The sequence below is a fragment of the Ammospiza caudacuta genome, chromosome 7, assembly GCF_027887145.1.
Source record: "Ammospiza caudacuta isolate bAmmCau1 chromosome 7, bAmmCau1.pri, whole genome shotgun sequence".
In the NCBI taxonomy this organism is placed as follows: domain Eukaryota; kingdom Metazoa; phylum Chordata; class Aves; order Passeriformes; family Passerellidae; genus Ammospiza; species Ammospiza caudacuta.
Window position 1 is genome coordinate 36466250 of NC_080599.1, and position 15565 is coordinate 36481814.

General features: G+C 37.1%; 1 protein-coding gene across 2 annotated transcripts in view; it reads left to right on the top strand.

Annotated features, from left to right (window-relative positions):
- ADGRL4 (adhesion G protein-coupled receptor L4) overlaps positions 1–15565 on the top strand; it is a 72852-nt gene that overhangs the window by 34408 nt on the left and 22879 nt on the right. Inside the window, exons 3-9 of one of the 2 annotated variants that reach the window (XM_058808194.1) lie at positions 2770–2922; positions 8861–9016; positions 9535–9605; positions 11317–11490; positions 11579–11762; positions 14010–14126; positions 15217–15410. In XM_058808194.1, the coding sequence (XP_058664177.1) occupies positions 2770–2922; positions 8861–9016; positions 9535–9605; positions 11317–11490; positions 11579–11762; positions 14010–14126; positions 15217–15410 (1049 nt within the window). The remainder of the gene's footprint in view (positions 1–2769; positions 2923–8860; positions 9017–9534; positions 9606–11316; positions 11491–11578; positions 11763–14009; positions 14127–15216; positions 15411–15565) is intronic. The other variant, XM_058808195.1, reaches the window with a different exon arrangement.

A 15565-nucleotide genomic window follows, 5' to 3' on the forward strand; every position in this document is an offset into this window, starting at 1 on the left:
CTTCTTTTGCCTTCCTCATTAACCTAGTAGTTTTCCATAGCCTACTTCCATCAGTAACTTTTACGTCATTAATTTCAATGCAAGCAGGATGTGGTCCAGTAAATTATCGCCCTGCACAGTCTGCTCAGTATTACTTTAGACCATGGGAATAGTGAAATGAAAGCTCCATGTGAATTTAACTCTTTAAAATATTCATTCTTGCATTTGCAATGTAAGTTACTGCTGTTCTTCAATGTTCAAAATGTTCCTGTAATTATCTGAAAGATCTCTCAATAAGAAAGCTTACCAAGGCCATACAGTCACCATTAAATCCCTTGCAGACATCATAAATATTGAGGAAAACCACCAATAATCCAGTGAAGTTATTTAGATATAATTCTAGTGAATTTGTTGATAACCACTGTATGAGTCACTTTAATATTGCTTATAAATCCTTTGGACCACCGAAAAAAGGCAATATTGCTGGATATCAAGGACTGCTGTTGAAGTCCTAGAAAAAAAAATCAAAAATAAATGTTCTTGCATGTAGTCTTTAGACTCCTCAGCTCTGTTATTCCTCTACTTTAAATCTAGTCCTGCCACTATCAGCGACCTTCTACTTCTCATTTTCCAAGACTACAATCCCATGAGCTTTCCAAAGTCAACACATACTCTTTTCTAGAATCTGTAATATTTTCCCAAGACCAAATTAATTTTACAACCAACTGGAATAGAGTATTCCACTCTTTTTTTGTTGTCACTAAATGCTAGGCAAATTTGGGATGCAAAGGAGTCAGACACACACAAAATACATTAGAAGTGGACCCTGTAATTAAGGTTGCAAAGTTTTCTGGGACCTGGTCTCTGCAATGCTACATGACAAACCAGATTTTTTTCATATTCTCATGCTTTTTTTTTTGAACTGGGATCAACATCACACTTTTTCCTCCCTATCATAATTCCACTTATACTAATTAGGTTTTATTTTGGCATTCTTAAGATCCAAATGATACACATCCTCTGCTGTATTCTCATGAATACCAAGGCTGTAGAATAAATATTGTTGATGTGTGTTGGCACAGTGCTTTTATACTTGGATTCCTCATTAAATTACATTACATTTTAGTTTTAATGAGCATAATCCATTTGATACTGTTGACCCAAATTCCCCTGAGGAAAACTGCAGCTCTGAATTGATATTTGCATGTATGAGTCAACTGAGTCACATTGAAAATCATGTCAGACTTCAAATATCAAAATGTTTCCTGTTTGAGTTATGCTGGGGGTCGTGATGAAGTTTTATTCCAGAAATGTATTCCTGCAAGGCTTTGTGGCTCTTGCTGTACTTTAATCTTGTCACTGCCCCAGCTTGCGTGCCACTTTCCTTATCTGCATCCTATCTCTGTAAACAGCTTATGAGAACACTGACCATCAGGAAGCAGGAACACCTTTCTAAAGCTCATCCTTGGGTGTCTTTTCTGAAATCATATTTCTTCTCCCTGTCATGCTCCTAAATCATTTCTCTTCTGCAATAAATTGTTATTTCTCTCCCTGTTAGAATTCTTTCCTGTCATTCATCATGTTGTGAGTACCTTTTGCTTGAGAACAGGAACAAAATCCCAGTACATTTCAGAAAGTCTTTAACTCTTTTCCTTTCTCATTATGTAGAAAATAGAGAATTCCACTCAAGAGTGCCACCTTCTTTGGGAGACTTTCATTGATATTTTGTTTCAGAGTTTTGGGGTACTTAAAAAAAATGGGCTACTGGAAAGATGGATTTATCAGTATTGTGAGTGTTTTTCTCAGTTTGATAAGTAGTGGGCCTGAAAAAGAAAACTTTTGAAATTTTTTTCAAGTTTGGTCTGAAAATTATTCAATAGAAAACAGAAACCTTGGAAGATTTTGGATAGGAAATGGTTTTATTGAGTCATTGCAGGAGATCAACTATGCAGTTCAAAGCATGAGTTCATGATTTTGTTTGACCTTTGATTAAGATTGCTGGATCCCCATGCTCATAATGACAGTCTCAGACTCGTGTATATCCCTCCTTTTCACTGTGTCATTGGAGGCCTGGGGTTAGCCCTGTAAAATTGTTCATGTGAATTTTCAGGTACAAAAATTATGACTTGCAGAGCAATTGCTAAGAGGAAAGGCTCAATACATGAATCTTGCTGATCTCTTTGTTGAGACCTTTGGGATAACTAAGAAAAAACAATATACTTGAAGACTCAGGCCAGTCAGCAGGATGAATTTGTAAGTCTGTTTTTACAGTAATGCTGAGAGATACCACAGAAGGTGTTTTAAAACAGGCCATAAAAAATGTGCATTTAGCTATAGAGGTTTTGCTTTGATGTCAGAGAATTAAGGGGTGATTTCTTTATAGCCTTTTGACCTCTGTTTTTTTATAATTCAGAATTCCCAGACACATCCTCAGAGTGAGCTTCTACCTGTAGATTTTTGGATAGGAAAAAAAATATTATCAGTTACAGCCATGGCAGAACACACACTTGTCTCAATCCTTTATTCCAAGTGTATATCCAATTAAACCATTCATTTCAGCATCCCACTGATCTCTCACTTGTTGATTCACACAGGATGAGGGCAGATGAGTGCTGCTGAACACCTGATTACTTCCTTGGCAATGGGAAAACTCTATAGACAAATACCAAGACTGCCAGCTCAGCATTCAAGATTTATGCAAGTGAAATACCAGAGCCAAATTAAGCTTATAGAAAACTGCTTTCTTCAATCATCAAATGTAAATATATTTTTCCATAATTTGTCTTGCAGATGATAATGAGTGTGAAAATGCTACTCAGCCTTGTGGAGAGCATGCCAATTGCACAAACACAGAGGGAAGTTATTACTGCACATGTATGTCTGGTTTCAAACCCAGCAATGGTCAACAAATTTTTGTTCCTAATGATGGAACCTCCTGCGTGGGTAAGTTATTACTGTCTGCCACAGAGCTTTACATTGTCACTCTTCTCTTACTGCTTCTCTTAATTATAGAAATATAGCAAAATGCTCTCATATTTGTGAAGTTTGGAATTTGTGTATAAAATTCCCACATTTTGGAGTGGAACAGGCTTGCTTAATATTCCAGTTCAGGCACACACTTCTCCCTGACAACAGAGCATCTGCCATTGCTTTCCGTGACACTTGCATCTTAACTCTGTTTGCAATATATTTAAATCCACATGTCACAGATTTACACAATAAATATATAGTTAAGGCTACACAGAAATCACCAATTCACCCATTTATGCCACTGTTTCACTGATGTGTGAGCAAAGTGATCACATTCTCAGGAGAAAAAGTGACAAAATATTCTGCATTCAGATCTAGATCAACAAATTTCTCTATAAGTTTGAACTAATATACTTCAAATATCTTTTATTTGGAAACTTGTTCAGGATACTTTTGTTATTTTTCAAGTCTAATCAAAAGAAACAAGCAAGATCAGTGGTTATCCTACCTCCTGTGCCCTTCATTAGCCTCTGGTTCTGTAGCAGTTGTATGGAACATGTTCAAGATTACAGGGGAGGAAAAGTTCTCTGGAAAAATGTTATTTCTGAACAACCATGCAATCCTTTAGGATTTCCTCTGAATGGAAGAACTGCAACTATTTCTCTTTTTCAAACTCCTGGTAATTTTCTCTGTATGTTGCAAAAGTCCTCAGGGAATGGGAAAATGAGAAATAAATCTATTGCCCTTTACACCTTTATGCTGACTGTGTCTCATTCTAGGTATGTCTCCTGTGAGCTTGTGAGTGCTGACAACCTCTCTTCTCACCACTCTTAATATCAGCAGAGTGGTTGCATATTAAGCCAGAAAGTGATCTAATCGACATTTCTTGCCCATTGCTCACACCCATCTAAAAGTGCTCTGCTTTATCCAGCTGCTATGAATCATTCTTAAATTAGCTGGGATGGAGACAGTTAGCACACTGAGCTGTAAATATTCTCACCATTTCTGCTCCAGGTTTTGATTTTTACATTATGATATTTCCTCAGCTTTGGGAGTTTGTCTTCAAACTTATTTCTCAGACTGTCTTTATATCACTTTAACTTCTTACCCTTAGCTTGATAATTTCTTCCTTTTTCCCCCTCTTTACTGGGCAGATTGATCTTCTTTTTATCCTCTACTAGAATACTTCTTCTTTTTGAAAATCCACATGGAGGAGCCAAGAGCTTTTAAAATGCACACTGAAATGAAAAAAAAAATTACCTGTGGGCACCTTTTTTCATTAAACAACTGTACAAATTACTTTATCAAGATATGAGTCCTAAACACAACCTTTTGATCCACAATTAATTTTTTTCCTTATCCATCAGGGAAACCATAATAGGATATTTTGTACCCAATGGTTCTGCTGCTACAGGTAGCAGATATTATTTGCACACAAGCAGCTGACATTTGTGTATTCAGGGTGACAGCTGAAGCAAATATCAACATTTCATTCTAAATAGAGTGCAAGTTATTTAGTACAAATCACAGAACAGAACTACCAGTTATCCATCCTACACAAGCTTACGGGGCCCCACAATATATTTGTAGATTCTGCAAAGTCTTAAATCTTCTTTTTAATATATGTATATATGTACATGACAGTAACTTTAAAACTAGTGTTTGAATTTTGGAGAGTATGCCATTATGAATCCTATTTGTTTATGCCCTCAAACCTACCTGAGCTTCCAGTAGTGCAAGCATGGCACAAAACCTTGTGTGTCCAAGTCACTTTCCAAGTTCATGAAAATACCTCTGTGTTCCCTCTTTGGAAGCCACAATGAGCTCCCAAGTAAAAAGTGATAATGTTCCCCAAGATCATAGATCAAAAGAAATCTTGGGAAAATGCTTTGAGAAATGTTGGTTCACCCTTAATCCAGCCAGAATGCTGGGTTTTGAGTTGAGGGTCAGAAGTATTTCACCCATGTTATCAGGTAGAATTGCTGACGAGATGACAAAGATACAGATAGAGGAAAAACCGGACAGTAGGAAGGGAAAGAGAGAAGAAAAGGATAAAAGAAATGGAGAAGAAAAAAATAAGAATGCAGAGATGTGACATTTCTGAAGACTTTTTTCTGCTGTCCTGAAAGTGAGCTATTAAAATCTATTTTTTGATTTGTGCAAAAGCCATACTTTTCCTTAGACTTCACAATTTATTGAATGTTCAGCTGCAGATAAAAAAGTGAAATAGAAACCTACTTTTTTCACCCCAGTCAACAGAGTAAAAACATGAAAATGGCCATCTGTGAAATGAAAGTGACATCCACGCCACTCTGCTTTTTCTGGGAACATGCTATTAGCTCCCTTCAGGTATTTCTGAGAGCACTGGGAAGGCACCCATTCTCCATCCCATCCTTTGCTGTGACAAGGGAGCTGTACAGTGGATGGAATCTGGCATTGGGCCGCGTTGCTAACTTTTCTTTTACCTTTGCCATTCATAGCCTTTTACATTTCTACTTTGTGCGTGCTGCTGCCTTCCACAGTGTGGAGACACGGGGAGGGAACATCCAGTCCTTTGCAATTGGAGTTTTCAATCACTTGCAAGCTACTAATAAGCAGAAGGTATAATGTAGACATCAAGCTGTCTTGACTGGCTGGTGAGGAATCAAAGTGATGTAGGTACAATCCTGTAATTGGCAGGACTGAACATAATAACTGTTCTCCGTACTTTTAATTTAATTGGAATTTCCTTGCCTGCTGCAATAGATGAGGAGTGACAAAGCAAAGAAATAAAATAAAAGGTTATAAATCTATTTTCACGCTAGCCTAAGTGTTGTTGGTGATATTATTTTTCTGATTGCAGCTATTATAAAAGCTTCAAAGTTCAGCTGCAGGATTTGTTTTGAATATTTACTGAAAGGCCAGGGCCTTTCACAGACCTGTGGCAAATGCTCTTCTGTTTAAAAAGCTGTTGTTCTTCAACCTTTGCTCAGGAATGCTGCCTGTGAAGGCTGCTCAGGCAGCCTTGGCAGCCCACTCCTGCTCCCACAGCACAGCAAGGAGGAGAGTTTGGGATCCTCACCCCAAAGCTCCTCTAAAACTGGATTGCTGAAAGCACTGACAAGCTGTTGTCCATGTGTGGTCCAACAATTGCATATTTGGTTAAAAAGGCATAACTACAAACTATAAAGAAACAAAAGCCTACAGCTACTGTGCGCAGCATTTCAAAGCAGGAGCTTGAAAGCTGCATTCTTGCAACTGTCACAAACTGTTGGCTGCTCCTGACAATCTCATTGATTTAAAAGGGATACGAAGCTGATTAGTACCTTGCAAGTTCAGGCATATTGCCTTTTAATTTTGTCATCCAGGAGTTGTTCTTTCTTCTGAAAACAGTAAATTAAATAGGCATGATATGGACCCATTCCATATGGACAACTCAACTGCAGAAAATCTATTTGCATATACTCAACAGGGTGTCTCAATCAGACTTTAAATAGCAGTCCTGTTGCCAGAGATATGCCAAAATACTTGAATTTCTGCTTTTTTTTGATAATCCTCTCTTCTCATTAAAATCTCCATTACACTTTATATCTTCTATAATTACAAAAAGAATTTGCATGACTGCCCAATAATAACAAATCAATTGTTTACTGATCTAAAAGTTCATAAAAGTGTCATGACAATTTTGAAACATTTGTATCAGTAAATCATATGGAAACCTGATCCTTAGTGTTCTGAAACGCATTCAAATATTACTTTTTTACTGTAAGTTTTGGCAAAGATTGTTGTCAACTGCTGGTGTTTTAGCACTGCATTGCATGATGAATGGTTTGTTCAGATGCACATGCCCTCCATGCAGCTGACAAGGCCCAAGAAATCTTTGGTTTGAGGGTGGTGGTGTTTTCAAGTTAGACAAACTGGCTTTGTCATGGTTTTCACCCCTGCCACTTCATTCAAAGTCTCTCTGTCTTACAGAGTCACTCAACAAGGCACTGACAGACGCTCACTTGTTTCAAGCAGAGCTTTATAATTTACTGATGTGAGAGGTTATTTAAATGCCAAGAGTAAGAACTTTAGCCTTGTGTCTTTAAATGACAGCATTTAATTACGAGGTATCCTGTGTGTAGCACTACATCATGCTTTTTTCCTTCCCTTTTGCCAGATTGGTTCATGTATAATGTGGTTAGCTCCATAGCTATGAATACTTAGGTCACAGAAACCATACAAATGCTCATAATGCAAAACTCAGCTCCTTAAAGAGAAGCATTAGCAGTTTGGGACATTAAATATGGAAATAACCTATTGCCCTAATGCAGAAAATCATCATTTAACTTCCTGCTTTAAACTTCCATGCTGGCACCAAGCCATTTAAACACAGAGTTTTCTTGGTGGCTCTCCCTGCAGGGCAGTGGTGGCTGTGCTGGGGAGGGCAAATGCACCTCCAGTGCCACATCTCCTTCCTGTCTGCGCAGGAGTCTGAATGGCTTTTCCTGAAGCTTCTGAGCTTCAGGCTCAAAACACAGCATATCAGGTTCAAATCAGAGCATTGGCTCATTGGGAAAAAGAGATATATGAAAGTAAGGTGGGACTTCAATCTTAAATTCCAGGGAGACCTCTGTCCAAATAGACAGATGGCCTTCAAGTATTCTTCATGTATTTTTTTTGCATTCCCTCTATATATCCATATCTTTCCATTTTTCAATAATATTATTTCACATGTATTGTTGCTTCATTTCATGCTCCATTTTGAAACCCACCAAGATTCTTGTATCAAAAGCAGAGTGTGAATCTAGTTTCTATATGCTAATAGTGTATTTCCAGCCACCCCCATAATCTGCTTTCTGCTTGTCTGTTTTTAACATGCCCTCTGACTCAGCAGATGCTGCCTATTAATTCACATAGCTCTTCTTTTCCACTGATCAATTAACCACTTCTCTTTTTTCACCAATTTCTTCCTAAAACTAAGCATCATTCCAGTTCTTGACTGGAGCTGCCATCCTCTCTCCTCCATGCCCTGCTCTGCCTTCCCTTTTCTTCAGCTGTTACTTAAACCCACTCATGTACCACTTCATTTTTTAGATATACCTGTCCCAAAGCTCGTCATGTTTTTCTCCTTTCCAGCCCAGCCCTTCACAGTCCGTTACTTCATTCTCCAGAATTATTTGGTATAGTTCCCAGTTTGCTTTCTCCATTGAGTTATTTGATCTTTATCCTTAGCCAGCCAAATAATGCAAAATAATCACTCCTCCAGCCAGGGATTTAGTACCCAGCTCTCCCAAACTGATCAGTTCATGGATTCCCTTACTGGAATTCATTGGTTTTAGTCTTGGACTATGCCCCACCCAGTTACTGAACTTGTCTACCTAATGGCAATTTATTTAGAAGCAAAAAAGACATTTTAGGCAAATGTAATTTAAATGTGGATTTAAAAAAATAGAAAAGGATACGTCAAGCACTTTAAAGGGCACAGAGTTTAATTCTTAGATTAACAAGCTGGACAGAGTGAGCTTTTGCAGTGTCTTTTTAAAGCTGCAACTTAAAAGACAAGTCTGCAGGGTCTTTTTCTAACTGAGCAGAGAAAATCTATTTATTCTAATCTCTGAAAAATGGATTTCAGATGATTTGCATCATGCCAACCATTTTGTTATGATAGAATTAATATGGTTTTAAAGCACGAGCAGTGTAGTATTATCGAGCAATAAAAGTGGTGGTATAAAAATATGATCAATTATGATTTATCCTTCTAATCCTTAAGTATTATAATTGGCAGGGACTTTGCCATTGAGATTGTGGGTTTAGTTGTTCCTTTTTTTTTATTACATGAAATTTTATTATGAAACTGCTTGTAGTGTGCAGGGCTATTATCAACAAAGCAGCAAGGTGTTATTCTGTACATACTTAATAAAAATTCAATTTCTCACAATATTTGCAGATGTAGATGAGTGCAGCAATGAAGGAAGCGTTGCCTGTGGAGATCATGCAAAATGTGAAAATGTGGATGGAGGGTTTAGCTGCTCCTGTAAGGAAGGTTATCAACCATCCACAGGAAAATTGCAGTTTAAGCCAAATGATGGCACTTCCTGCCAAGGTACATGATATTATAAAGGTTTATGTGTTATTATAGAGATACATCTTCTGGGAAATCCTCCAGTGCCTATTTATCTTCAGTTAGATTAATCAGCAAGACATGAAAAAGAGGCAAGGCTGTGGCATCTACAATTCCTGAGAATGGAATAATTTTGTAAATGTATTTTTGCTAAACAGTGTGATGAGATCCATCTGAAATAATGGCTACCTCCTCACAGCTGTCAGATCTGTACTGCTCTCTGGAAATTTGAGCTCTCTCTGCCCCACCTGTGGAAGTCCCATAAAAGGGACCGAATTCTCCACCTGAATATAAGAGCTCATTCAACCCCAATGCTATAATTTTGGCCTAGATAAAGTCTTTGTAATTGTAGTTTGAGAATGGAATGTTGTGTTTTATGTGCATAAATTCAGAATGCTGATGGTGTGGGGAATGACCTAGACAAGAGCTTTTGCAATTATTATGTATTGAATATTGATTGAACTGCAATGTATAATTAGTTTCCCTTTTTGTTTTTGCAGAAAATCCAAGGGCCAAGTGTGAGTTATTCAAAGACTGTATAGCTGAACATATTAATAGAACTTTAGCCAGGGTAAGTAGCGCTGGTTTGTAGATTAATTTTCAAATCCTTTAATTGTTTCTGTTTGAAACTGCTGTTTCAATTATAATAGTTCTTAAACAGTTTTTAACAAAGGCTTGAAGCATACAATTGAACTTAAGCATGTTGACAGAAGGCTTTTTAATAATTTCAAATTATTTGAACTGGGTTGTATGTTCTACTCATGATAATAACTTGCTGGGAATCTGCATGTTCTCTTTCCAGCAAAGTGAGTCATGATGCATGAAAAATTCAGAAGCGTGGTAATCACTCAGCTGTTTCTGTAATTTCTGGAGTTACACACTGCTGCATTTACTGATGTGCAATTATTTGCTTGTTCAGAAGGAAGGCAAGATAGCTTACAAAAGTAATGTCAACAAGTGACTAAATAGAAAAGGGAGCCATAGCATCTTGGTATGCTGCTTTATTTACTCCTCAAAGACAAGTGTGTAAAGTGATACAGGATTTATAAAAACAAATACTCAAATACTCTGTGGCCAGAGTATTTTTCACCAGAAAATTTCTTTTTTTCACCAGAAACAACGATTCCTGAAGCTAATTAAAAATACATTAATGAATGCACTATCCATTATTCTACAGCTACAGTATTGTCTAATTTTAAAGAATAAATGAAGCATAAGCATAAATAAATTAAAAGCAATTGTATATGTTTGCATTTGATATTAAGCAATTTGATTCAGTTACTGGATTCAAAAAGATATTATTTTACAGGATTTTATTAACCTAGTATTGCATATACATATGTAGTATTAACATAGTTTTTATCTTTACCTGCAATGTAATGCATCATATCAAATATAATACCTTGGGTGCAAAGGCATGGTAACTGTTACAGCGGAATCTTAGAGGGAGATTTTTTTAAAAGATATACTTAAACTAAACTTAAATTTATAATTAAAAATACTTTCTTGTAAATAACTGTCAGATTTTTAGCCTGTTTTCTAGTTCTGTTCAGTTACAGTCAAAGGCAAAGCAAGCCCCATAAAAGCTGTTCAACAGCAGAGAGTGGAGATCATACAAAATCAGATGTTGGGTGTTTTATTAATTAGGTTCCAGTATTGTGAAATAAGAATTCTTCTCTTATTCAGCCATGAGACTGAAATGAGGAAGGTTAACCTTCATCTCACACTCTCCTGCCTATATTTTAACCTAGGTGTTTTATGTAAGTGCATTTAGCAGTTTATAAGCTGAAGCAGTGAAGGAGAAATTGGCAGTACAGTTCACTCAACTACATGCTTTATAATTTGCATTTGAGAAAAAACAACTAAAAAAATACAAATACTTCCCATCTGTTTCCACCTCTTCAGTTAAATTTTAAAAGAAAATTCAATAGATTAATACAGAAGCAGAATAATCATATCATTGATATTTAATTTTTTTTGCAGAACACTTACTAGTTTGCTTTAGATCATCAGGATAAATAAAACTTAGCTGCTGTAGGGAAAAAAATGTGCAATGGTAGCACAGCTTTTTTTTAATTGTGGCTGTTTGTGAGGGTTATAACTAGACATGTGTAATATCAATAATTTATAGGTCAACGTGTTGATTGGGTAGGAGTGTTTATTCACAAGTGTCTTATAAACCAGTATGTTAATTAACAGAAATCAGTCTATTGGGTTCATTTTCACGTGCAGAAATATTGCTTTAATTGTTTCATTGAGATATGAACTCTGGCATTTTTCAGATTAGTCATTTAAAAACACCTCTGGAGAAGCTGCAAGAAATTAATAAAAATACTTTGGGACCCCTTTTACCTGTAGAAGTGATTTCATATGTTGAAGCACTGTCCCATTCACCGTGGAACACCATGAGTGACCCTGTCTCTGACAGTGAAGCCCTCCAGAACACCACCATTAACGTGAGTGGATCAGGCCTTGGAGCTGTGGGGTTTGTCCTTTTTCCAAAGATAGCATGGGACTCTTCTCAAACACATGTTTTACTTACAGGTTTTGGTCAACACTGTGAACAATTTTTTACAAAAAGACAAAATTACAGCCTGGGAAGCTCTGCCTGTAGATAACCAAAGGAGGAGCCTGACCCAGCTGCTGCACACAGCAGAGCAGGCAACACTTCTCATGTCACAGAGCTTCAAAAGGACAGCCCAGCTGGATGCTAATGCAAGTGACATAGGTAAGATAAAGAAAATTATTCTGAGGTATACTTCAGATGTGGATTAAACTGAGGAGGTTTTCAGCACAATTATAAAGATTAGAAATGGTGTTATGTGAAAGAAACAGGTGTTAATTTGTATGATTTTTGTAACTAACACCTGACTTTCAGTGTAGGTATCATAATTTTCAAAGACTAAACCTTTGAGTCCGGAGCAAAAAAATAAATTGAGAGACTGAAGGAACTTGTTTTCATATTCCCTTTAAATCTCTCATTATGGCCATATTCACACAGTCTAGATTCATTTTATAAGCACAAAATTATCTATGCATCTTATGAGTATAAAAAACACCAGTGGAACAAAATTTGGACTTACTTTCTACAGATTTTTTTTACTCTTTTTGGTTCAGTGTAGTTCTTATAAATGAACTTGGAATAAGGATTGTACCTAGTGAGTTTAATCTTGAGTGGCATAATCTCAACAGGAATTTCTCACTTTAAGAGGAATTCCCCAGGAGGAGAATTGGTTAGTCTCAACTGCAACATTTTGTTCACCTACCTTCTCTACCCTGTGTGCTGCTGTCTTCCCACCAATACCTGCTGATTTTGCTGTGGTAATAATAGTTTTACCATTCCTTCTACTGAGAGCAGAGTAAGGCTGACCAGCCACTTTTGCAAATCCTGATAAAGCATGGCAGATTCCTTTTCCAATGGCCACTCCTTCATCTTTATTTTTCTGAATGTCCCCAAACTGTATGTGATCTGATTTGTTATTTTAGATTTAGTACAGTCCTTCAGTGTCTCTCACCAGCTTGCTGTTTTATATGATGACTTGATGCGTAAGATTCCTACTGTGGTCTCGAGGCAGGTCAAACCACCTGTTCTTCCCTCACCTTTCTGAAAATAAATTAGAGTGATGAAAAAGAAGGGAGGGATTTGTTCCTCGACAGGGACTCTGTAGAATGAGACTCACGTCATTGCAGAGCCCCTCTGGGCCTGCAGCAGGTGCAGGGCAGTGCCAGGTGCTGCTCTAAAGCCCCCGTGCTCCCTCCCCACACCTCCCCTGCTCCAAAGCAGAGGCTCTCACGACCACAGGGCCATGGAAGTCAGCAAAGAGGATTCGGGTGCAGTATCCAGTGGAACTCTAGGTGTCGGTCACCAAGGTGACAGAAAAAGCTGATAAAGAGAATGGAGAGGAATCCCTGTGTTGAAAGGGTAATGATTGTATTCCTTGGTTTTGTTCTAAAATGGTAAACTGGATGAGCCCATTTCCAAATTGGACCTAAACACTAAAATTTTTTGTTACTGTTTTTCAGCATGAATACATTTTTCACAGGTCTCATATGTGCCAGACAATACAATTTTAGGTTAAGACCTACAACATCACCCCTCTCTCTCCACTGCTTTTTTTGGTGTAAGCTCTTGAACTATGAGCTTTACAAAACTCCAGCCAAAGAAAACAATTTCTTATGCCCTTACAAACATTTTCTGACCGCTGGTCTATTGAATAGCTCATATTATTTTTGTGTGCTGTGCTATAAGCAATGCAGATGGTCTAGCTTAGTGATATTCTTCCGTCAGTCAAATTTTAGATTTGTTTTGTTTCATTTTGTTTTGCTTTACTTTGTTTTGTTTTTAAAAAAAGCCCTATTGACTTCTTTTTATTCCCATCCTGAGTGATTGAAACTCAGCGCCGTAATGAAGCAAGTAAAGAGCTCAATAGTCTCTAATGTAGTTTTTGTCCTAAGGGGTGATGCTTGCTTGTTTGCTTTTTGACAAGACACATCATTAGTTCATGGTGCAATGTGTATTTGGTAGCGTGGATGGATAACCATAAAACATATACTTTTCAAAAGTTGGCTTTTATCAAATGTTATTATTCAGTGGAGAATTTTGTGCTTTCCTTTTTATAATTGTGATTTGTAGCCCCTTTCAGAAATACATTTTTAATAAAGCAATAGCTCTTCCTAAAGTAACCTACATTGTTTTTCCAGTACCTAATTTAAGGAAAGGTAAATAAGAGACTATATTTTTCATAGAAAGAGTAAAAAGTATGAGAGCAAAATGTATGCATGAAAATTTAAAAAAATAGATGTTTAAACAAACGTGTTATATTAATGACATTTTTCTTGAAATATTTTGCACAAGGATAGAGTCTTAAAATTCACAGTAATTATGCAATCCAGTAGCACACTTACTAACCCAACTCTAAATTATGGCAGGCCATAATGGAGCTGTGATTTGTACAGTATTTTTCTTGTTTTACAGCACTCAAGGTTTTTGCTTTTGATTCACACCACATGAAACACATCCACCCTCATGTATACACAGGGGGAGATTACGTAAAGATCTCTCCAAAGAAGAGAAAGGAACCTCATCCAAATGGTAAGAAACAAAGGTTGAAGAGTAGGTGGGTTAATAAACACCTTAGACAGACTTTTACCCACTAGAAAACAGCCAAATGTGCAGTTTACCAAGGCTGAACTTCCCCACTGCTAGCTACAGAGAAGACAAGGTATTTTTGTGACCCTTTCTCCCTGATTGTCTCAAGACTGATATTTCTAATATATCCAGTGGCACAGTGTCCAATGAGTTTTCACCCTGGGCATTGATGCTACAGACCTGAGCTTTATCCATTTCTCAAGCCATAGATCTGCTGTATGACTTTGGGCCAGCCCCCTCAACTCTCTGTGCTACTTCTCCTTCAAAATTTGGTGCATTTTTCTGTTCAGAGAGTAGCTCACTGGGGCAAGAACGTTTAATCTTTAGTACCAAAACCAGCAGGACCCAGATCTGGCTTGTACCTCAGAGTTATACAGAAAGGGCTTGCAACTACTGTTGCCACTAAATATAAATGCATATCACTAAATATAAATACATGTGTTTAAACAGTTATGGACTCATACCACATAATTTCATAAACATGGAAAAGATTTTTCAAATCTTTGTCTTCCATCTAATCTGTATCTCAAATCATATCAGTATCTAAAAATGTGGTTTATTGTGGTACCAGGGAGAAAGTCTCCACATTTTTTAAGATCAGCATTGAACCCTAAAATATCTTTTTCTTTTTCCCATCCTGGGTCCAATGTAATGGAAGTCAAACATCAGAAAAGTCCAGTAGTCAAGTCAGAGACATTTCAGTTTATAAGAGTTGACACCACATGTGTAACCAGTTGCAGAACAGCAGCAACTATACATTACTCTAGAAAAAATACATATGGATATATCTAGTTAGTATTGCCGGTGTGAACACACGTTTTTACTTCCAATGCCAGTTACACTGTTTTAAATAAAGCTATATTTCATTGTCTCTAAAACATTTTTATAACTATTCCACAAAGACTCCATCTGTTTTGCATATTTTATGCAATAGCAGCAATAATGTCTATTGTTTATTGTTTCCTTAATGCCTTCAATTTTGTTCTTCCATAAAAGCCCCCAAACTCCTAACCCTGGTGTGTTTGATTGATAGGCACTGTGGCAGTTGTCTTTCTGCGGTACAGCAACATCGGCTCGCTGCTTTCCTCGCCCAAAAACCTCTCCTCCAAAGACCCTTCCGAGCAGAGACAGACAGTGAGCTCTGCAGTTATAGCTGTTGCAATTAGCTCAAATCCACCCACGCTCTATGAGCTCGAGAAAATAACATTTACCTTAAAGTATGCCAAGGTAAGGAGGTTTTTTATTATCAGCTTCAAGTAAAACAAAGCATTAGCCAATCATTTTATGTGATGTAAGCATACCTGCAGCATATGATGAACTAAGACATAATTCTGGTGTTTGCTGATGTGATGTTACAGTTTACTACTCTAATAAGATTAATC